Source organism: Emydura macquarii, unplaced genomic scaffold, assembly GCF_026122565.2.
Source record: "Emydura macquarii macquarii isolate MOO-44397 ecotype Brisbane River unplaced genomic scaffold, CSIRO-AGI_Emac_v2 contig_2473, whole genome shotgun sequence".
Lineage (NCBI taxonomy): Eukaryota > Metazoa > Chordata > Testudines > Chelidae > Emydura > Emydura macquarii.
Window position 1 is genome coordinate 10,584,354 of NW_027132610.1, and position 24,873 is coordinate 10,609,226.

A 24,873-nucleotide genomic window follows, 5' to 3' on the forward strand; every position below is an offset into this window, starting at 1 on the left:
TTTCATGGTGGCTGGCTCCCACTACCAGTTTACAGCCCTACCCTTTGGCCTATCTTTGGCTGCAAGGGTGTTCATCAAGTGCATGGTTGTAGTGGCTGCCCATCTGAGACGAAAGGGTGTGCAAATTTTTCCTTACCTGGGCAATTGGCTGATCAGGGGCAGGTCCAGGTTCCAAGTGCAGGAGAGCGTGACCCTCACTTGCTCCATGTACAGCAGGCTGGGACTGCTCATAAACGAGCAGAAGTCCAGACTAACCCCAGTGCAGTGTATAGAATTCATTGGGGCCACCCTGGACTCTTCCCAGGCCAGAGCCTTCCTGCCTCAGCCGCATTTCAAGACGATGGTCTCTATCATCTCCCATCTGCACCGATGCCCCACGACAACAGCCAGGCACGGCCTACAGCTGTTAGGCCACTTGGCGACCTGCACGTACATAGTGACTAGCTCACCTGAAGCTCAGACTACTTCAGGCATCGTTGGCCTCGGTATATGTTCTGAGCAGACACCTGTTGGACTGGGTAGTGACAGTTCCCCTGCCCGTCTTAGCCTCCCTAAACTGGTGGTGGACTCCCAGTGCAGTGATGAAGGGCGTTCCATTCAAGAAACTGGTCTCTTCGGTCACCCTAATTTCCGACACTTCGGATGTAGGATGGGGAGCCCACATCAGTGCAGCTTAGGCACTCAGGGGCTCTGGTCGGGGGAGGAGAGGCTCCTGCACATCAACGTGAAGGAGCTGAGGGCCATTTGCCTAGCGTGTTCCTCCGATTCCTGACAGGCAGAATGGTGCAGGTGCTGACAGACCTCATCGCAGCCATGTTTTACATAAACAGGCAGGGGTGCGCGCGCTCCTCGGTCCTCTGCGAGGAAGCTATCCATCTGTGGGACTTTGCCGTGAGGCACGATTTCCACTTGACTGCCTCTCACCTCCTGGGAGTGAGCAACGACAAGGCGGATAGCCTCAGCAGGTCGTTTCTACCCTGCCATGACTGGTCGTTGCACCGAGAGGTGGCAGCTATGATCTTCAAGAAAGTGGGGTGTTCCCCAAGTGGACCTATTCGCGTTGGCTTGGAATATGAAGTGTCCGAGGTTCTGCTTGTTCTGGGGTCACGAGATTGGGTCAATTTCCGACGCATTTCTCATGGACTGGATGGGGGCCCTCATTTATGCGTTCCTGCCCATTCCGCTCCTATCCAAGGTCCTGCTGAAAGTAAAGAGGGACAGGATGGACATTATGCTCATTGCTCCAGGCTGGCCGAGACAGCATTGTTTCAACATGCTGCTGGAGCTTTCGATCGCCCCACCCCTGGAGCTTCCGAGGCGGCACGACCTTTTGTCTCATGACCATGGTCGTCTGTTGCACCCAGACCTGGACTCCCTGAACCTCATGGCCTGAAGGCTCTGTGGCTGACGGAGGGAGAAAGAGCCTGCTCTGTGTGGGTCCAGCAAGTCCTTCTTGGCAGCAGGAAACCTTCCACACAGATTGTGTATCGGGCTAAGTGGAGGCGGTTTACCTGTTGGGCAGAGTCCCAGGGCATTCCGCCCATCCTCTTGCCTATACAGGCGATCCTGGAGTACCTGCTCCAGGGTCTGGCTCTGGCCTCATTGAAGGTTCACCTGGCGGCCATTTTGGCCTTCCATCAGCCGCTAGAGGGGAGATCGCTGTTCTCCCATCCCGTGTCGGTCAGGTTCCTCAAGAGGGTGGAGAGCCTTTATCCACAAGTCCATGGCCCAGTGCCTCCCTGTGATCTCAACCTGGTCCTCTCGAGACTCACATGGTCCCCCTTTGAACCCATGGCTTCATGCCTTCTGCTCTTGCTTTCATGAAAGGTAGCCTTCCTGGTGGCCATTACCTCAGCCAGAAGGGTCTCCAAGATTAGGGCCTTGACCTCGGAGCTCCCTTATACAGTATTCTATAAGGACAAGGTCCAGCTGAGGCCGCATCTGGCCTTCCTACCCAAGGTGGTTTCCCAATTTCATTGTAACCAAGATATTTTTCTCCCCATGTTTTTTCCCAAACCTCTCGTTTTGGAGAAGGATAGGAGATGGCATTCGCTGGACATGAGACGGGTCCTGGCCTTCTACATCGAGCGTACAAAGTCGTTCTGGAAATCAATGCAGCTCTTCATCGCAGTGGCCAACCAGATGAAATGCTCACCTGTCTCCACCTAGCGCATCTCCTCGTGGATTACATCATGCATCAAGTTCTGCTACGAGCAGGCGAAGGTGCCACTTCCGGGAACCATCACAGCGCACTCAAGCAGAGCTCAATCCTCATCTACAGCCTTCCTGGAGAGAGTGCCCCTGCAGGACATCTGCAAAGCTGCCACATGGTCGTCGGTGCATACCTTGACGTCCCACTACGCCATCGTCCAGCTGGCGAGAGAGGACACGGGATTCGGCAGAGCCATGCTGAGGGCAGCTCACCGGTAGCTCCTACCCACCTCCATAGGTATTGGTTGTTAGTCACCTATAGTGGAATGGACATGAGCAATCACTCGAAGAAGAAAACAAGGTTACTTACCAGTAACTGATGTTCTTTGAGATGTGTTGCTCATGTCCATTCCACAACCCACCCCCTCTTCTCGCTGCCGGAGTTGGCAGAAAGAAGGGACTGAGGAGGCATATACCGCGGCATGTGCACGGGGCTCCAGGGGGCGCTGGAGCCAGCCCTATGGGATCTGCTAAGGGGAAAAAGTTCTGGGTAACTGTGCACGGAGACATGTACACACCTATAGTGGAATGGACACGAGCAACACATCTCGAAGAACATCAGTTACTGGTAAGTAGCCTTGTTTTTTATTCCCTTAACTGCACTGGAAACTAGCCACAAGTTTTGATGAATAAACAACTCAACTGCAGTATCTCAGTTAGGTATTAAGTCCATTCCTACTTTAACCCAGTGTGGCTTAAGGTGCTGTGAGGAAGACAAAAAACTCCCAGGTCCTCCGCCAATTGGTCCATTGGAGAAAAGGTTTTCTTCCCACCCCAAAAGAGCAGTAGGCTAGATCGGCCGCATCGTCTGGCCAGATTTCCATTCCTAGTTTGGGAGGGTGGGATGAGGCTCCACATGGCCCCCATGCCAGACTAAATCTTGGGAGTTGAAGGATGCTGATTGGCCAGTATCCCCCCAAAAGCTGGCCAGTGAATGCCAGGGACCCCCAGGGGAGGAGCTACCGAGTGTCCCTTAGAGTGTTTTCTTCTCTTGTTGTTGGGACTGTCCCCCCCCTTCACTGCCAGCCCCATCAAGTTCTCCCATTTGTTGAGACAGGTGGATGGCATTTGTGGGAGGGGAGAGGAGGAAGGAAGAATTTATCTGTGTGTGTGTGATTTGCACTTGAGCAATCTTAACAATAACAAATGTGTTTTGGTATGGAGGGGTGGGATTTAATAAATAGATATTTAGATTCTGGACATTTCTTTAGATTATAGTAATAGAAATTTTGAGCTGAAACAGCATTAGGTGAACGTTTTTCTAATCCTGAGCTCTTCTCCATGTTCTTTGTTCATATAGTTAGTTTACGTTTTCTATCCTTCTTTTTCTCTTTCGTTGTCGTTTCTTCCTTTCCTCTGCCTTTCTTTAGAGATTGTTCTTCCTCTTTTTATGTCTGTAACTCCCATCTTCACTCCTTCCTCTTTCTGTAGTGATTCTGTGGTTATCTTAGCAACTTTATCCTGAAGGATATAAAAGTGACATCAAGATTTGATCGGTTGTCTTGAAAATGTGGTGTAAGATTGTTTTTCTTTTTCTAAAGTAAATTAACAATATCTATTTTCTACAAGCTAGTCTTTCAGGATATGAAAACTAGAATGCATACCCCCTCCAATAGAAGGGCAGTTCTGTTGGGTACTATCTAGATGGTAGTTATATATAGTACATTTCCTGTGGCGCACCAACAGCATTGTGAAACTGTTTAGCACTGCTGTGGCTACAGACATATGGCTAAAACTGCCTGGGGACTGATGTAATACCATTGCCAACTCTTATTGTTTTTATCAATTTTGGGGGGTGAGTTTTTTTTACCTGACTCATGAAAATAAGATGAAAGGCTGCCAGCTCATGAATTTTTCCTTATTCAAAATAGCCACCATTTCCGATTATTGCCAATGGGACTGAAGCCAGCAAGATGGTTGCCATTTCCCTGCAGTCTATCTGCAAGTTTAAATGAGGCTGTCTTTAATAACGTTGACTGCCATCTCCCATTGTTTTGTGAGTTTAAACTCATACCCACAGGCAAGATGACTGCCACTCTGGTTCAGCAGGCTAGTCAGAACACAGGGACTGTGAGGAGCAGTATAGATACTGTGAAAAGGTAGGTAGCGAGAATGCGGGGGAGCCAGAGGTTAGATTTAGGGGATGCAATGGGGGGCACAAGAAGCAGGGGTGGAAAGGGGAGTGGAGGGAGGGAAGATTTGGAATACCAGTGGGCAAAGAAGAGCATGTGTGGTGAGTCTCAGTGAGTTCTGCCCAGTCTCAGGTAAAGTAGTGGGAGTGGGTCAGGGAAGTGTTGCTTGTTGCAAAAGGCTAAACCAATTCCATATTTTACTATGACATTATTGCTTATGTGATTAATATAAGACATACTAAACCCATAATTTGATGGGTTTTAAAATCTCATTATTTGGGGGGCCAGTCTCAGATTTTTGCTCTCTTGAGGTTGGCAATACTGTAATGACAAATGTAGAGTTCTACTTTCATACAAATAAACTATTAAAATTGGGGCTTTTTTAGACTTTTTTATGTATGTTTATGCATTTTTATTATTCATTAAATAAATCAGTTATGATTTTATGTTGTGCTTTCCCCCCCTCTAAGTTCTCTACAGCAGTGGTGCAGAACTTGCATTTATTTCTGTTTTCTTTTTATTTCCCTGTTCACAGAATTAAAAGAAATTGTATTTGTCATCCAGAGTCAAAGCAACTCTTTTCATTCAAAAAGAGCAGAAGATTTAGAGCGCAATATTTTAGAACAGGCTGAGGAGTTTGGAAAGGTATGTGTAGGTAATATATACTGTGTATTTCTTGCATATGTCTTTACAACATTTTACTACCTTTCTATTGAGCTTCTTTTTATAATCCATTTTATTTTGTTAGCCTATCTTAGGGCTTGTCTACATAGTGCATCATTAATCTATCTCAGAGAACTGTAAATTCTGTTGTGTGTTATCTGACCTTTGTAGGAGCACTAAAAGTTCCCTAGTGCACATTAATGCGGTACTGTTTAAAACATTAATGCACTCCAGGGAACTTTAGTGCACACTAGAAGAGTCCACATGGGGCAATTAGTGCACAACATGCTAGTGCACACTGGAATTTACACCCTCCTGGTGCGCACTAGTGCAGCAAGAAACAAACCCTCAGAATACATATGTTTTCTCTGTGCACTTTCTGAAGTAATTGTTTAAACTCAAGGATTTCACTGATGGTATATAATAACGATCACCAAGTGGCATTTTCATCTTGAATTACATACTTTAGTGAATAATGTATGTAAAACAACTGTTTTTGTGTGGGTGGAATTTGAGCTGAATGATAAAAGAAGTTGTTGGATGGAAAATGCTTACAAATAGTGTCTAATGTAACATTTTAGTTTTTTGCATTTTCTTTCTGATGACATGGGCACATCAGTTTAAATTCATATGTAGGATCACTTTCAGGGGCACACCTTAAAATTTGTAACGAATCTTCATTTGGTGTAACTTTTGTCAGAGTTCTTACAACAGAAACGTATTATCATTCGTTTAGAATGAGCATTGGTTAGAAATTTGGCTCACAGAGCCTTAGACTAGAGCTAATATTGAGTTTTAAAACCACAGCTATGCAAAGGTCTTCAAAAAGTGAGGAAGAGAAATTATTTTATCTTTTAAATAAAAGTTTATATTTAAAATGAAAGTGTGAAGTAGCATACTATGGTGGGGTTATTGAACTGAACTTTCATCTCTAGTAAACTGGGTTCAAAAAGTTACTTTTTAAAAAAAGAGCTGTGTGCACAAAATCTTTACGATTCTTGCTGCCCTTGTATGAAACACTTCCTAATTATGTATCTACCTGAGCTGATCAATACTATATTAATTAAACATGTTCTGACTGCACTTTTTTCAGGCCCCATTTTCTGTAATTGCATCCATGCAGGCAGCCCTTGCACACACATGGAACCCCCGTTAACTTCAGTGGGCTCCTCGCATGGGTATATCTGCATGGCTCCTATGGCAGTAACAAGGTGTTGGCTATTAAAAAAGGATTTCTGGGAAACTTTGTAAATGTTGACACCTCAGAATGTAAATGGCTGGGAACCAGAAAAGTCCGTAAGAGGGAGCATAGTCAGCAAGAGGGAATATAGACATGCTAGAAGGAAAGTAAGAGAGGTTAGATTTCTGTGAGTAGGCAATAGGCTTGTAGTTGGGAGCAATGCTCACTTCTGAATGAACTAAAGTGAGGTTTTTTTTAGTATTAGATTTATTTTTGCAAGTAAAGAGGATCCCAAAGTGCTTTAGAAAGATGATCTCTTCATCCTCCATTGAAATGGAAACACTTTTCTGATGTAACATAACACCTGATAAACAGTCCACATGATGGTTTAGGATAGGAAGTGAGGAAAACTATATCAAACTGAAAACACTATGTCCAGTACCTGATTTGGGGCGGTGGGCAGGAAGCGAAGGAGACAGCAAAATGCGGGGAAAAAAGTCCAGCAAACCTCTTTGTATTCCTTGTGTCTCTATTTCCCCATCCTCACTTTCAAATACAGTGTCCACAACCCTTGTAAATAAGACCATGAGTACTGGTCACTAAAGGGAGAAACCTCTGAAATCCTTGTGCATCGAAATTTGGGGTTCTTCTTTGAGGAGTGTCTCTTTGGGTGTTGGTGCGTCCTGGTGCCTTTGATCAGAGAATTTCAGCAGCTGTGCTCGTCTGGGTCGCACATGCATCTCCCCGTCCTGCACCATTGTCAGTGCCCATCTAGCGCTACACAACCAGATCCTCCTCAGTTTCTTCTCAACCGTCCTCGGCCTGAGTTGGAGCTCCCAGTAGTGTTAAGACTGATAGTTATACTTAGTGTTTAAAATAGTTTAGAGTAGCCTTTAGTACCCTAGTTAGGTTTACTTATCCCTTTCTCCCCATTTATTTTCTTTAAAAAAATCCAAAACACTTTTTCCTTTATACTCCAAGTTTAACTGCCCCTTAGTATATTTAGTGTTCACTGTTAGTGTTGAACCGCTATAACTTGTGCCATGCTGAGTTCTCTGGGTTTCAAGCACTGCTTTTCCTGCTGAGAGGCGATCCTGGTCACAGACAGACACTCTCAGTGCGTTCAGTGCCTAGGGGAAATACACATTCCTCAAAAGTGCTCTCACTGCATCACCTGAAGCCTCACGTCAGGCAGGATAGAAACTTATGTCTCAAACTTATATTAATGGAGAAGTCTCTGTGCTCGGCATCTGATCCCAATCCACTGACCCACTCTGGACCCACTGACCCACTCCAATGACTTCATCCTTCTTGCAGCGGAAGGCTCACTCCTCCAAAAAGGTAGAGAGGAAAAGAGCTTCAACTTTTCCCTTCAAGGAGCCACCAAAAAAGAAGTGGTCTCTGGCCTACTCTACATCCTTGATACTGACCACACAGCAGCTGAGTGCTTACGAGGCACCAGGATCCTCTGGTACCGTGCGTACTGTGAAAGCCAGTGACCCCAAATGGGCAGGCTCGGAGTTGAGGGGCAAACAGAAACCTACCTCCTCCATTATGGCACTGACAGAGATGCGGGACCAAGACACTCCACACAGGCAATGGCACCACTTCCTGTCCCAATAGTGTAGAGCGCTCAGATGTCCACACTAACAGCTGCCACTACAACAGCATCGTCGGCACTGACCATCTCAGTACCGAAACCATCGGCACCACACCTTTTCCTTCACTATGAGGATCTGCATGTTTCATCAACGCTGGAATCACCTCTTTGACACCGATATCTCTAGACCTCAGAAAACTCAACAAACTTGTAAGGGTCCAACGGTTCAGGATGGTCACTTTAGCAACAATAATACTAGCACTGGAACAGGAGAACTGGATTTTCATCCTACAACCTCCAAGACACCTATTTTCACATAACCATATATCCTGTGCACAGGAATTTCCTCAGGTTTACTTTGCGGATGGAACATTATCAATACAAAGTTTTGCCCTTTGGCCTTTCGACAGCACCGTGCATATTTTCCAAAGTTCTTGTGGTAGTGGTGGCACACCTCTGCAAAAAGGGAATGACAATTTTTCCCTACCTGGACAATTGCCTGTTAAAAGCACCCATTTGGGCAGATTCCTTAGACATGATGCACAGGACAATTGCTGTCTTCTTGTGGCTAGGATTACAACTAAACATAGAAAAATCAACATTGACATCTGTGCAGAAGCTAGACTTCATTGGGTCTATGCTCTAGAGGCCAAACCGTCATTACCACCTACCAGATTCTTCACTATAGTCAATCTGTACTGTACTGAGCAGTCCACAGATATTGGCACAGACCTGCCTTCAACTGTAGGCTATATGGCGGCAATCACATTCATAATGACAGATAACATTGCCTGCAAGTTTTATTTATAAACCGATAGGGAGGGGCAAGGTCATAGTCACTATGCACCAAATCCATGAAACTCTAGAACTGCTGTATCTGACACAATGTCAACATATCAGCCTTGTATCTCCCAGGATGTCAAAACACCACGGTGGATACATTGAGCAGGGAATTCTCTCAGGACTACAAGTGGGAGCTAAACATCATGGTCTTGCAGAGCATATTCACACACTGGGGTCATCCATTCATAGATCTCTACGCAATATCTCAGAATTACAAATGCCCGCAGTTCTGCTTGAGAGCAGGGTTGGGCTTCCAATCCAAGGGCTATGCCTTTCTCTTAAAAAGGGGCGTGCCTCTGCTGTACGCATTTCCCTCTATCCCCCTACTATTGAGAGTAATACATAAGGGAGGACAAGGCCAAAGTTATCCTGACAGCCCCACATGGCCCAGACAAATTTGGTACTCATACCTGTTGAGGATGGTGGTCACCACGCACTCTTCCACTCTTGACGAATCTTCTATCGCAAGATGCCGGACAGGTTTACCACCCAAACATGGAGAGGCTTCACCTGAGAGCATGGCTCCTACATGGTTGGAACAGGTGAAAGACATATTAGTGAACAGTAGAAGGACAACCACAGGTAATACTTACCTGCACAAATGGAAGAGATTCGCCATCTGGTGCCAAAACAAACTAGCCCAGCCTTTTATCACCCCCTTACTGATGATTTTAGAATACATGCTAGAACTAAAGAACTCCGGCTCCCTCAGCTCGCTTAGAGTACACCTTGCCACTATACTGCCTTTCAGCACAAGGTGGACGAGATATTGACATTTGCCTATTCCATCATCAAATGCTTTCTTGGGGCATCAGAAACATCTACCCTGAAATACAGGTATCTACCCCACCTTGGGACTTGAACTTGGTACTACCAGGCCCCCATTCAAACCACTAGCAACGTGCTCTCTAACACATCTGTCAATGAAGGTGACATTCTTAGTCCCTATTACAGCTGCCCAACGAGTGGGAGAGTTAGGGGCCCTCATGGTGCACCCACTATATATCATCTTTTTCAAGGACAGGGTCACCCTAAGACCTCATCCAAAATTTTTACATAAATTACCCTCCTCTTTCCACTTGAACCAACCAATCCATCTTCTCTTGTTCTTCCCCAAAACTCATGGGAGTAAACAGGACTCAGTATTACACACTCTGAGTGTCAGACGTGCACTAGCATTCTACCTTGAGAGAACAAAACCTTCAGAAAGTCATCAAGACTTTTTATTTCAACTTCGGAACAATCTAAAGGTTCTGCCTTTTCCAAGCAGAGACTGTTCATATGGATTTCTGGATGTGTATTCACCTTTGTTACCAACAGCAGGATGTATAACCCCCACCGAGGATCCAGAGCCACTCTCCCAGGTCATTATCAACCTCAGTAGCTTTTCTCAACAATGTACTGATCATGGACATGTAAAGTGGCCACTTGGGCATCTGCACACATGTTTACAAAACACTATGCGATAGATCAGAGCTCAAGATTGGATACACTGATAGGACTTACTGTACAGTCATCAATTACCCATACAACTCCGAAGCTCCTTCCATTCAGCGAGGGGCACTGCTCAACAGTCACCTGTAGAGGAGTACCCACAGATACACTTCTCAAAGAAGAAGATAAAATTACTCACTCTGTGCAGTAACTGAAGTTCTTCAAGATGTTGTCCCTGTGGGTGTGCCACTACCAAACCTCCTCCCCTTTACCTCGGAGTTCAATCTATGCATTCAGTGGTAGAGAAGAAACTGAGGGAGTCCTCATCACATGGTGCTAGATAGGTTCCGGCAAAAGTGCGGACGAGGAGAGCGCGTGTGTGATCCGGAAGAGCACTGTTGCTGAAAATCTCCGATCAAAGGTGCCAAGGACGCACCAATACCTGAAGTGGAGCGCCCACAGGGCACAGCATTTTGAAGAACCTCAGTTACTGCACAGCGTGGAGTAACCTTGTCTTCAGGTTTCCATTTGAAAGTATGTGTACATGGGAATCACTTTCAGACCAGACTGAAGTTAAATCCCTGATAATATGTCTCTTAAGGATTAATTGAATTTACTAACTAGTTTTAAAATTGAAAAAATAAAACCTGTCACCTGTATTTATTTTGTTTACTGAACTACAATGAATATCTCTTTCAGTGTTTTAATACTTACTGTGCTGTTTGCATCCACTCTGAAAGTTTCCTATGATTGTATAATTTATTTTGCACTTCACATTTAAAAATTTAATGCTACCTATTTTATTCTGTCATTTAGGTTACCACTAGATGTCAGCGTTGCTTTAATTATTAAAATGAAGATGATACATATTACTTAGATATAAATGTTTTTTCCATTATTTTTTCATAGTAAGCAATGATTAAAACCTAGTGATGAGGAAAATTTCTTAAATTCTTTACCAATTTTTAATCTATACAGTATTTCTATTTTTATTATGCTCTGCAAATTGGAATAATATGTCAAGTAATTATGAAGAAAATATGATGTAGAGTATATTATAATATTTAGACTTGGCTCACCCCAGGAATTTAGAAACACTGCTACTTCTGGAAGTAGTAACTTTACAGCTGAAACAACTTGTAAAAATATTGCCCCTTTAAAATCACCAAATCACTCTGGACTACTAATGGAATTTTTGATGCAGTAGCAGTAGTTTGGTTGCCATGGGGCTGATAAAACTACTTTGGAAGATAGGGAGACTATGTATCAAGTTGATCTAGTAGATGAAACATGCTTTTACTATAAGAGTCTTCAGGTTACAGAACGTTCTGAAACTAATTCATTATGTTTATAAAAATTATGTTGTTTTTAAAAAAGTGTAAAGATTAAAGGGAATTATGAATAGCATAACCAGGTAGCAGCAGTGTAAAGTTTCTGGAACTTGTGTGTCACTAATACACAAGTATACTTGAACATAAAGTTTACACAGGTTATCGGAGTACGGAAATATAATTATAAATCCTTTTCATTGTCCTCATTGCCTTGTTTTCCAAGGTGCTACATGCTTTTATGAGATTCATATATGTATATGCTATTGTATAAAACAAACTTAATATATCATTGGAATACACAGCATTTGTGCCATAGTGTATACTTGTTATGAGCAGAGATTCTAAAAATCCATTTGCCATGGAAAAACGTGGAATTTGGGGTTTTACAGAGAATTTCTAGTTTTTACATTTTGTGAAAAAATAAAAACATATGTTAACTATTAAATAAATTTTACTGAAAGTTAGGGTGACCATATATCCCAAAGTGAAAATGGGACACCACATGGTACTGGCCTGAACTGCCCAGGGCCAGGACTGATGGCCTGAACCCCACTGCCTGGGGTTGGGACTAATAGCTCAAGCTCCACTGTCTGGTGTTGGCGCTCACCCTCCAGAACTTTCCTGTGCACCCCCCCAGGGGGTCATACCCCAATTTTTTGGCAAAACTGGTCACAAAACTGGTCAATGATCACACAAAATTGGTTAACTGATCATCAGTTGGCAAGAGCAAATGGGACAAACAACCAGTTTTGCCGAAAAAGTAAGGACATCTAGGACAAGGCTTAAAAAGGGGACTGTCCTGGCCAAAATGCATGTATGGTCATCCTAATTCAACTGATACCTATATATATTGTGGCTAGGGGAACTAAAGTGTAGTGGTCCGTTTTAATTGTGTTTTTTTATCTGAGAATTTTGTGGTTTTTATCATGGAGAACTAGGATCCCTGGTTATGAGCAAAATCACATTCTAAAGCATACTGTTGAGATTGATTGCATGAAATTAAACTGGTGCCAGACACAGAGGGGAAACACTTAAGGCTAATCTGTACTAGAGGCTATAGTGGTATAGCTGCACCAATACAGTTGTACCACTGTAGCATGTCTAGTGAATATGCCCTATGCTGATGGGAGAGAGCTCTCTCGCTGGCATAATAAAATCATTTCTGCAAGAGGCAGTAGGCGTGTCACTGGGATAAACTGTTCTGCCAACATAGCGCTGTCCATACTGACACTTAGGTCGGTGTACTATATGTTGCTCAGGGAATGGCTTATTCACACCCCTAAGCAACATAAGTTATACTGACATAAGTGGTAGTGTGTCCAAGCCCTTAATTTCTGTCATTTCATCCTATAACTTTATCACTACAGACTGTTCCTTTAGTGGCCATTATTTCTATTTAAAAAAATGAGTTAATAACAGGTGTTCTGAAGTTGTATGTGTAAACCAGAGATCCCTAAATTGGGGAGCACACCCTCGGGGGGCATGGAGGAACCTTCTGGGGGGTGCAGCGGGACCTGGGCCAGCCCCCATGGGGTGGGGAGGAAGTGCCATCCAGCCCCGCTCTGCCCTCATCTACACTCCAGCCCCACCCGACAGCTGCAATCTCAGCCTTAGCTCCTAGATGCAGCCCTGCCATTGCTCCTGGCCGCATCCTGCACCCAGGCCCCCACTCCTGGCCACAGCCTGCCCCCGAACCTCATGTCCCATTCCTGGCTGGCTGTGGCCTGGCTCCTGGCCCTGGCTCGCGGCCTTGTTCATGGCTCCAGGCCCTGGTTCCCTGTCCTGTTTGCGGCATCGGGGCTGCAGCTTCAGCTGCAGCTCGGGCCACAGCTTCCAGCTCCGCTCATGGCCCCGGACCTTGGCTTTGGCCCCACTCCCGGCCCTTGCTCCTGATTGTGGCTCCTGGAGGGGTGTGGACCAGGTAAGGGGGAGGGGCGACCCTAAAAGTTTGGGGATCAGTGACATAAACGAATGTCATGTCATTCTGCCTAAGCAAAGATGTATTTATTCTTCCCTAGCTTCTGTGAAGTAACAAATCTGCATAAGACTTTTTAAAACTCTAGGATGCTAATCTTTTGCTAAAGCCTAAATCAGACTTTCATGTTTCTAATCCTGTTTACAAGAGAGAGAGAAAAATACAGTAGAGTTGCCCCTTTGGCCTGAACTGTTGTTCTAAATTTTCCAGGGTTCTTTTCATAAGGAATAGAAGTTTGTGGTACAAATCAGGTATAGACCAGTGTTTCTCAATTGGTGTTCCACGGAACCCCAGGGTTCTGTGAGAACACTGTTAGGGTTCTGCGAGCAGCTGTTCTCCGTGCCGCCGAAAAAGGGAAGATGTCTCGGATTTTCTGGCGGAGGGTATCCAGTGTAAGTGTAATTTAAGTAAGAAATGCTGATCTTTGCTTATTTCGACATTTGAAGACTGTTAAGAGTTTGGGGGTTCCGCAATTATTTATGGAGTTCAAAAGGGTTCCGTGGCCAAATTTAATTGAGAAACACTGGTATAGACTCAATGTAATCTCATTTATGTATTTTTTTTTAAAAAAAGCCAGTCTTATTTCTTTGAACACAGTAGAAATAAATAGCAGTATCCTTGCTCAGAAACAATCTTAGCCATAATAAGTTTTCTTATCGAAGGCACCCACACTCAGGGTCTCCATCCACTTATTTTCTTTTGGTCTCATAATTTGTTGACTCTCTTCTCCCCTCCTCCCATTCTGATTAGCAGAAACTACAAGCCTGAGCTAGTATTTGACCTTGCCTCCAAAAGCCCTGCTTGTCCAAATTAACCCTTTCCTGTGTGATCTATTTTATTAATTAATGGTGACTGAATGCACACATTCTGGCTGCGATTAGTTTGGTCAAGTTTTGGGGTAATGCTCCCTTCAGTTCTGGGGTAACAGATTCATCTGCCTCTTTAGTGCCCGCAATTTAATTTTATTGGGTATTTCTTCAATGTCTCTTAAGTTTCTTCCAAATTTCAACAGTATTAGCAGCACAGTAGCAATCTTTCTGCAATATGTCCAAGGATATGGAAATAGTTTTCAGTATATTCAGCTTATCTTCTACATTTCTCTTTAGTCCGATGATGACTTGTTTGACTCTGTTAGATCCATCTATTTTGGCATGATTTTCTTCACAAATTGTCATCTGTTCTTTATAAATAACTCAAAATAAATCAGCAACTGAATTCCATCGTACATCTTGGGGGTGAATTAGTTTGGATCCTCCTGCTCTCTTTAGTGAAGCTGAAGCAAAGTGGTTGTTACAGAAATATTTTGCAATTTCAACAACATTTTCCTTTATTCCTGGAGTTTTACTAATGTCTTTGGCTAAAAGAAGTATCAGGTGAACACTGCACCCATGTTATAAGCTTCAGGTTTCCTTCATTATCTTCTTCTAGATTTCTTGTCTTTGCTACATTTGCAGCATTGCCTGTGACAAAGCTACATACTTGATGCTTGAATTTTTGTTCATTTTGTTATAGCTTTTACTGCTTCTATTTTTAATTATATGCTGTATGGGCATTTCCTGGTATGTCAGTTTTTTCTGTGAGATAGAAGGACCCTTCTTTTGTTTCATATAAACATGTTACTGAAACATTATATACATTGCTTCACCGCTCAAGACTCAAATTAATTAATTTCCCGTTAGTGTTTTTTGCACACTGTTCAATTTCCTTCTCATACACTGTATCCAGCAATCTTCCAACAACGTCTGCTTTGCCATGTGTAGTGTAGCCTGGTCATAACGATTGAACCATGTCAATGAAATATTTGTCCTGAACAAGACGAAAGAGAGAATTTGTTGTGTAAATGAATTGTGAACAATCTTTTCATCTATGGAGTCTTGCTGGAATTTGCTGGTATTGATTAGGAACTCATCCATGTTTTTATTGGAAGATGAAGAAAGTCTTTTTTAAAAAAAACAACAGATAATTTACTGTCTGATGTATGTTTAGTTGCAGCACTGCCTGTGATACCAGCAGATGATTGAAGTTGTAGACATTGCAGATGATGGATGTTCATAAGCCCTTATGTCTAAGCTGGACCCTGAAACAGAATGGTAAAAAAAAGTCACTCTCACTATTGTTACCAGATTTGCCCATCACCTTGGGATATGCTCCTTTATTAGGGTTACTTTCCTTGGGGGAGGAGAGGTTGTAATTCTATTAATGTACTGCTTGTGTCACTTGTGTTGTCATATGGAGCTTTACTTCTCCCTTCTGCAAGTCCCCTCCCAATGGAGCTACCCTTCAGGACCTAAGTTTCCCAGAGCTGGTTTCCTCCAGCCCCAGACTCAAATAAACACACACATTCACAGATTAACAGAGCACATCTGAGCGGATTGTGTCAAAACAGCACTTTTAAGCTGACACCCTTATATGCCCCTGGACTCAACAGGCTTGGTCAAACGGCACTTTCCAGCTGCCACCCTTATATGCCACAGGTTCAGCATGTCGGTATCCCCACTTTCACGCTACAATTATTCTGGTAGTAATTCCCTTAATGAGCAAACCCCACAGGATTTTTGGCCGTAACAGCGATCTTTGGCTTAGGTAAAAGAAGCGTTGCTGCAGTGCAAGATAGGGAAGACAAGAACACAAAGGAGTAAATGAAGTTTGGAGAGTCTGGCAACCAGCTTGATTATAAAAGTTATTTTATTGCCAGGTATATAGCATAATAGCCATACAAGGAAAGACCAATAAACAAAACAGTTACAATATTACATGATTTCAATTGGGGTATTGAGGAAATATAAACCAAGTTTGATTACAAGTCAGGTTTAGAAAGTTATACCTGGAGTGAGTGAGAGAGAGAGAGAGATTAAATTAGGTCTGAGGGAAAAGGTGGGCTTAACCAGAGGAGAGAGAGAGAGAGTGAGTTGGGGTCTCATCACTCAGCGCAGCTTGAACCGGTCAAAGGTTCCCAGGAGACAGGGTGTTCAGCTTAGGGTCCGGAGTGCTTGAGACAGGCAGAGCCCCCAACGTGATGAGTCAGGAAAAGGTGAAGTCCCAGTGGAACTGATGCAGCTTTTGGATCCAGGCATCAGAACAGAATTTTGAATTTGGGTAGGGGTTTTTGTAGGGAAGAAACAATGGTTCAAGGGAGAACACTAGGTTTGTTTATGGGTAAACGATGACTCAAGGGAGTATACTAGAGTTGTTTTGTTTAGGCTGGACAATAGGAACTGATCATTCCTGGCTATGGGCAGTGTTCCTTCAAGGGAGCTCACAATGCAATCAGGCAGATTCAGTGTTTTGGATATCAGTAAAGGATCTATGACTAAAACTGGTCTGATAACTGCTGAGCTGAGTGTGTGCAGGCATGGATTCATTACCATCTGGAGCAGAGATCTCCCATCATGCTGCGCTTTCCTGCTTCACTGATCTCAGAGTTCAGTGTGGTCCCTGTCTTGAAGCTTGATTCTCCATTCGGTATGCTAATAGAGATGTTCCTTCGCATATCTTCGATGTAGATGAGGCTAGGGGAGTTACCTTAATCCTGTCACCGTTGTCCAGAGGGGTTTAGGTGCGTCTCCCACTGCCTTTTTATTTTATTTTTTTTGTAAGTCTTTCTTCTGATCAGTTCTGGTTCAAGCAGAGGCTGGTGGGGGCAGAGGTCCTTCATGAGTTAGGCTGCATACTGTGCCTTGGTTCCCCAAGAACACAGAGCTGACTGGTAACATGTCCCCCTGTTGATGGGGTGCTTGCGTTGAGCAAGTACCCCCATCACGTTCATACTCCGTGGTACCGGGTTTGATCTTCAATCCATTGCAGCTGCCGCATCAGTCGCTGGATCCAGCACACCAGCATAACCAGACCAATTGCTAGTATAAGTTGGAAACCGATGATCACCACAATGGGGTGAAGCATGATATTTAAAAAACCTGGTGCACTGGGATGCCACCCAAGCAAAGTCTCCCACCAGGAGTGATAACCTGTGTTTTTAACTGTGGCTGCAAGTCTAGAGATCTCCTGGTTGTGGTGTTGAATCTCGAGTTTGCCATTCTCTCCCAAAATTTTGAGCCTTTGCAATTCAGTTTGCAAAGAAGGATGAGTTAATAGTCTCTTAATGGCAGAGAGACCCATTTCCAGTGAAATGGGGGAAACTTCCTTGTATAGTTCAGGGTAGGCATTAAAATGTCGTACGGTCCATATAGGCACAGTAAACTTAATACCACAACTAACAATGGTGGTTACATTACAGAAACAGCAATTAATGTAAGGCACCATGGGATGAATCAAATGACCATTAATCAATACAAATATCACATCTTATTCTCACGCACACACGTGCTTTACCATCATAGACAATAACAGATTCCCTCTCCTGGATAACATCAAAGGAACAGTGAGACTTATTCCCAGGTTGTGGGAAGAAGCATACATCATGTTCCTCCCATGCTTGGTCCTCACAGATATAACCCAAACCTTCTTTTCTTCTACACCCTTTTACATTCACTGTGTTCCACACATTATCTTTCTGCCAAGCCCAAATGTTATGATCTCTGTAGTACATTACTGAGTTATCATCAGTCTGTAATCCCAGTGAGACTACTGGATGGATTACTCTAATTTTTTTGCCTGCTACAGTTATCTGGAATAACTGCAAGTTCTGTTGATGGTGGTTGTACAAAGCATTAACTAATCTCCACCAGGACTGGAGGGCTAATTCTTCCTCTGTTACATGGGGCCAAATCAAGTTGATTGCCTCCATGGGAATTTGTCCCGCAGTGGCTTGCTGAATCATTCCCATGATTATGTTCAGGGTGAGAGTCTGAGCTTGCTCACATGCTGAAGCCAATGAGATGTTATTTTGGAGGGACTATACACCAGACATCATTAACCCTTCATCTCATTCTATGAGTCCTTCCCACCCAGCAAATACTTTACTTATTAACTGCTGTTCCTTAACTGTTTTAAAGATGCTGTTAATGAGGTTCCCATTTTCCATATATTTTCTGCATATTTATTAGCCAGAACTTCTATATTTGCTGCATCAGTTAAAGAAACTCCTGCTCCCACAGGTACAATCCAATCACTTAATTCCCTTTTTACTCTATTTACATAGTTGGCCCCTTGCCACATTTTTATCCATTCATCCCAACCCTTATGGTTAGTTCCAATTAAGGGAGCAAATGCAGGTGCAATGTGAGAGATATTCAGGCCTTCTAAGTGCATTTGAACCCTCTTCAGAGAAGTCTGAGATTGTTGGCCCAGTTCCACCCGGTACAATCCAGGCTCATGGAATCCCTCCAAAATGGCAATGTGCCCATAGAATTTAAACCAAATTGTTGGCATGAGCTTATCACAGTGTATGCCCTTTAGTGGAACTACCCAGTCTGGGGAACCTTGCTGGAGAGCAGGTCATGTCCAGCTAAAGTCCAGTTCAGTGATTCCCAGTTCACAAGGACCCATGTGATATTTTTGCCTGATGGCATGATCAGGGACAGCTGCAGCTCATTTCCTGGCAGTGGAGGCGTCTGGGTTCTGATGATGATGACACGTAGGGGTATGGTCACTCCCCAAACAGCGGAGGAACCAGGGCTATCATGCATCTTCTGCTGTGCCTGTCACTGGTTGCTTTTTATAGTGTACGTCCCTCTCGAGTCCACATTGGTTTACAGAAAAATGGGATGGAGTCTGGTGTGGTCTTGGTGTCATAACAAAATTTGAGTGGCTCCCTTGTGGCATTTTGCGTGCAGTATTTAGCTACTACAGGGGCTGCTGCAGGGGTGGCCGCATTTAATGCACGGAAGTCTATTGTCATTCCGTAGGTGACCCTGTCCGCCTTAAGAACTGGCCATATGGGTGAACTGCAAATGCTTTGCATAGGCACGAGCACCCCTTGTTCCAAGAGACAGTCTATAGTATTTTTAATACCTTCCTCTGCTGCAGCTGGGTATTTATATTGCCTCTGAGGAGGGGGATCTTTTCCTTCAATCAAAACCTTCACATTTATTTTTCCACACTCTGACTTATTTTTAGTCCATGCACTGGGAAATTCTTGTACGCAGGAATCACTAATGGAGGTTAGGGTGGCCGTGGTGCCTTTATAGCAGCACAACAATACACAGCAGAGATCTCTGTGGGCCCTCCTTCTAACTTCCATACACCCCGTTAGCTAGATCCACAGTTAACAGAAATGCTCGGAGGAAAGGAACTTCTAAGAGTCTCTTCTCATTTCCCTCATGAGCACAGCTTTCCACTCATCCCTGTTGTCCCTTGAGGTGTATTCAGAAGCTCTGATTACTCCCTTCTACACCAGTCTCCTGTTGGGGGTGTCACGCTAGCTAGATTAGGGGGAATGGGGGGCATTTATTTTATTGTTTAACATCAGTCTGTCAAAATCATAATAATTCATATGAGATATGCCATGTCAGGTACTGTTAGAAAGGCTATAATATGCTAAGTAAGATGATAATGTTTATGTTCATGTGTTATATGTGTAATGGAAGATATGGATATGGTTGATATATCTGTATTTCAAATTGTGCTGTGTCTGGGCGACACCTCAGACAGGATGCCTGCAGCGCTAGCCTGCTTAATGGCCCATTAAAAAATTCACGGGTACAGGGGGCCCCGGGGGAGAAGCCAGGGATGTACCTGATGAGTCACCAGGACTTGCTTGTGTGACTCTGGATTCCATCTTGTTCCTGTAAAATTCCACAAGCAGCATGGCAAAGACCAAAGGACATAAAAGGCAGCTGCACGACATCCATTTTGTCTTTAGTCTATCTTTAGTCTCCAGCCTACCTCTGGATCAACTCATCTACAACTGAACTGAACTGAAGCTGTGAAACAAAGGACTGAGACCCATCCAGGTACTGGATGTACACATTATACAAGCCTGCAAACTCCACAGTTCTTCTAGAAACCTGATATATATGGACTTTCAAATAATTTTATGTATCTGATTGATTTAATCCTTTAACATTTCTCTTATAGTTTTTCTTTCTTTTTATAATAAACCTTTAGTTTTAGTTACTAAAGGATTGGCTGGCAGCATGGTATTTTGGATAAGATCCAAACTTATATTGATCTGGTACAGTGGCTGACCCTTTGGGGCCAGGAGAAACCTTTTTGGTAAAGAGCATAGAGTTTTAAATAACTGGTCTCTTTACTGGACCTAGTGGCTGATTGGGAGCCAAAGACTGAAATGCAGTAAAGGGGGCTGTGTATATTTTTATTTTGGCTTCTTGATAACCAGTGTAGGGAATCAGCAGCACTGTTTGTGGCTGATTGGGAAGTCTGACTTCAGTGCCACCCACCAGTGCTGGGAGAATCTGCTCTTTTTTTTACAGCCTGCCCTGACCTTGGCATTTTCAGGTGGCTACCCTAGGCATGGACGGTCACACCTGTAATCTATCAATTTGCAAGGGAACATCCTGCCGAACTGGAGCTTCCTGGATTTCTCCCCCATACCTGCTGAGCTGAACCTGTTTAGTGGTGGGTCTCCCTCTGGAGATCCACTGGGGACTTAGAATATTTACCAATGCTCCAGTATCCTCTAGCAATTGAGCTAACATCACTGGGTTCCCCACTATAGCCGTCACAGTGGCTCTTCCCCATGTGTCACAATGAAGTCTTGCAATCAGCCTGGGAGACCCTACTGATCGACAGACTCCCTTGGGAGCCTCCGCTCAGGAGAGGAGGCAGGGATCTGGCGTTGACAGGGAGTGGGCATGGGGGATGCAATTCATAGTGGGGCAGCGAGCCGAGGGGGTGTTCCCTACATTAACTCAGTTCTCTGCATGGCCTGAGATAAAGCATTAGTCAGGACAATAAGGGGCTGGCGATCATATTTTCCTGTATCCTCCCCTAAGCTCCTTCCAAATTATATTTCTAAGGGTTTCCTTGTATTGGCATGGCATAGGGTCATGAGAGGTTGGGGAGCTGGAGTGGGGAGTGCGATTGGCAGAGTGAGGACCGTTATTCGCAAAGGTGATAGCCTGCACAGGCTCTGAGATAATCCTTTTGCTGCGTTGTCTTTTTAAAACGTCAGTCACTTGCAGCAAATCTCCTGCCTGTTTGATTTTTGCCACTAGTTCGTGCCAGGTTATGTGTTCTAAATCCATTGCCCCCATGGTCATTTTTGTCTGAGAATTTAACCCTGCATAGGTGTTCTGTACCAGTTCGGGTCCCTGATAATGGGAAATGATAATCCCACTCTCTTCTGTCGGGGGTAATGAATCAGAGAGAGCTGCCAGCATTTTCATTCGAATTAGGTAACCTTCTCGGGCCTCTCCTGGTTTCTGCTCTTGCATTATATACAGTTTCTTAAGGGAAGAAGCAGGCAGTAATACTTTAAGAGCACTTATCATCCAGTCTGCTCCCAGGAACCTATGCCTATGTCCAGAGCATCTGCATCACCAGGATAGGTGCATAACTGAGCTAATTGGGTTAAGTCCATGCCATCAGCAGAGGAGTACATTTGCCAAACGCAAGCCAGCCATGCAACAGCGGTGTCACGGTTCAGTGGTCCCAGTCTCACAGCAATAGCCTTGGTTAGACTGGGAGACCATCTCACTGCGACCATGACCATCTCCGTTGTATGGAGAATTGGCTCATGCAACTAGGCATTTAACCTGCCTTATGGAAACGGGCAACATGTGGGGCCAATTGGGGTTGAATGGGCTTTTGGGGACAGCATCAGGGGGCATTTCTATTTTCCCAGGGAGCCCAAAGTCACAGTCCTCTCAACCTTACAGCTGCTATCACCCCTTTGTGGGCACTAAATTGGGCACACAATTTACTAATCTCTGCCTCACACTCCTGATGGTCTGCTTCTGCCTTGGATGCCTTGTTCTCATCTGCCATGAAGTGAATTGCTGCTCTTGCTTCTTCTAACAAAATTTTTGTGTGTTAACTCTTTTCTATACTGTTCTGCATCCCTGCTTGCCTTGTCTCTCTCCTCTTGCACATTTCTAAGTAGAGTCACCATTTTAAGCTTTTCTGCTACAAATTGACACCTGTCTGTCTCATGTGTCCAAAAGCTGTTGAAGCTGCTTTTTCTCAAGTTCCAGTTCCTGCCTTCCCTTTACCATTTCAGCCATATCCAAACATGCATAAAATAATGCTCATGCAGCAGCCTCATCCTTTGCACTACCATGTTGCTTAAAGGTTGTGCAGTATTCTTCAAAGCTTAGACCTACCTCAGTCAGGGGATTCTCAGACTTGAAGCACCCCCTTTCCCAGCAGTGTTTCCCCTTGTTCATTACCTCTCTCTCTAACCTGCTGGTTTTCTCCTGTCTCAAGCGAGCAGCCAAAGGAGTTTTTCCCTCAACTTCCCTTATCACACTAAGGATCACTACCAAAAAGTACCAAAAGCCCCTTTCACGCAGTCACTTAAATCTATAATAGTATTGCTCTAAAATCTTAATTCCAAGGCACAACACATTACTCTTTGTGGCACAGTCTTAAAGTTATTCTAAACACGATTCTTAACTTGAAAGTTACAGGTTACCTAGTATTTTATGAGAGCGGGACCTCGCTAAAGGAGTTTGGTCTGATAGAAGAAAAGAAGAGAGAGCTTGCGCAGACCTTTGCCTCAGTTTCCCCACTCTGCAGCAACTACTCAACAATTACCACGTGATTAGGGTCACGTGTTGCCCGCGTTACTCCACCAATTTGTTACCAGATTTTCCCGTCATCTTGGGGTATGCTCATTTATTAGGGTTACTTTTCTTGGAGGGTGGGGGTTGTAATTCTAATAATGTACTGCTTGTGTCACTTGTGTTTTCATATGGAGCTTTACTTCTCCCTTCTGCAAGTCCCCTCTCAGTGGAGCTTCCCTGCAGGACCTAAGTTTCCCAGGGCTGGGTTCCTCCAGCCCCAGATTCAAATAAACATCTACATTCACACACACACACATTCACAGATTAGCAAAGTGCATCTGAGCAGACTGTGTCAAAACAGCACTTTTAAGCTGCCACCCTTATATGCCACTGTCACCACACCAAAATAGAGTGCGACTGAGATGTCAGAGTCAGAAGCCAGGAATCAGAGCTGAGGGTCAGATCTGGGTTACCTGGAGTGAGGCAAGGCTGGCTCCAAGGCAGGAGCAGGGTGGGAGCAAGGCTAGAAACAAGCAGGCACAAGAGCTGTTGCAGCTGTAGGTGAATGCTTTTGAAGAGCCACCCAGCTGCTACTGGCAAGCTGCACTTGTTAGGTTGCCCAGAAATTACTACAGCCCCTGATTCATGACACTTCCAGCTCCAAGGCAGGGAGCCTAGAAACCCTGGCATGTTTGGACTGTCCCAGAGCTGCAGACTGTACAAGCCTGGGGTCCTCAGCCCCAGGACAGACTGCATGGCCAGTCTGTCTGTCAGTCTGCCAGGTAAGCTGGCAGGGAACCCTGCTTGTGATTGGGTGAAAGGTCATCAAACCAAACTCGATTTTTTTTTGAGAGAGAAATTTTGGGTTCAAGCTGGTATTTTCCAGCGAAACTGTTTCATCAGAAAATTTCTGACCAGCTCTGGTTGTAATCTGCTTCCCACCTTTGTCCCCCGTCTACCTAAACTGCAATAGTTAGCATTCTTGCTCTCTCAACACTTCAGCTTCATCTCATATCTCCGTCTTTTTTCTTAAAAATCCTTTTACTGGCTTCTTGTCTTTCTCCTCATCAGATGCAAGCTCTTTGTCCTGGCTTTCAATTCCTCATATAATCTTCTGGCACATATATCTCAGCTTTCATTTCTTTCTTTCTCCCTTGGCCCCAGGCAATCTTCCCAATCTTCTTCTCTTACTGCTTCCTTTTGTCTGTCTTCCACTCCTAATTTTATGCCTTCTCTCATCCTGTGCCCACAGCAATCTCTTTTCTACTTGTATGTATTCTTGTCCTTCAAATCCCTCCTTAAAACCCACTTATAGGAATACTTTCTTTTCCCAAATTATGTCTTCAAACTTGGCTTGATCTTATACTATATGATATATAGATAGAGATATATAAAGTGATTTCTAATAAATGTATTCAGTCAGTGCTTATTAGTGGTGAGTGCAATTCACCGCTCACTGCTTGTTCAATCAACTCTTCCTTTTGTGTCTTGTAGGTAATAATTTGGTAATTATATATTTCCAACACCGATGAAGAGCCATAGTATGCCTTTATGTATACCTACACCAGTGTCATCCCAGTCACATATGCTCTGGCAGCGTTTTTTTCCTTACACTTCAAGAGAGTCAGTGAAACACCTGTCGTTGTTCATTTTTTAATGTGTTGCTTAGCCTGCAGACACTCATTCATCTTCAACATCAGCAGGGATCCTAGTTTTCTGTGATAAAAACCCCAAAATTCTCTGATAAAAAAACATAAAAATCCACATTTTCCATGATTAAAATGAAATGCTGAACTTTAGTTTCCCTAGCCACAATATATATAGGTATCAGTCAAACACAATATTTTATTGATATATTTACAATTTTTAAGCTGAGAGCCAGAGAGCCTCACCACCTGGGGTTGACAGCTCAAGCCCCAT

The 24,873-nt window shown here is 44.0% G+C and overlaps 1 protein-coding gene across 3 annotated transcripts in view; it reads left to right on the forward strand.

Annotated features, from left to right (window-relative positions):
- B3GLCT (beta 3-glucosyltransferase) overlaps positions 1 to 24,873 on the forward strand; it is a 135,025-nt gene that overhangs the window by 44,819 nt on the left and 65,333 nt on the right. For 2 of the 3 annotated variants that reach the window (XM_067562944.1, XM_067562945.1), the window contains 2 exons: positions 4,879 to 4,988; positions 15,356 to 15,459. In XM_067562944.1, coding sequence (XP_067419045.1) covers positions 15,457 to 15,459 — 3 coding nt within the window. In that variant the 5' untranslated portion in view covers positions 4,879 to 4,988; positions 15,356 to 15,456. The remainder of the gene's footprint in view (positions 1 to 4,878; positions 4,989 to 15,355; positions 15,460 to 24,873) is intronic. The other variant, XM_067562943.1, reaches the window with a different exon arrangement.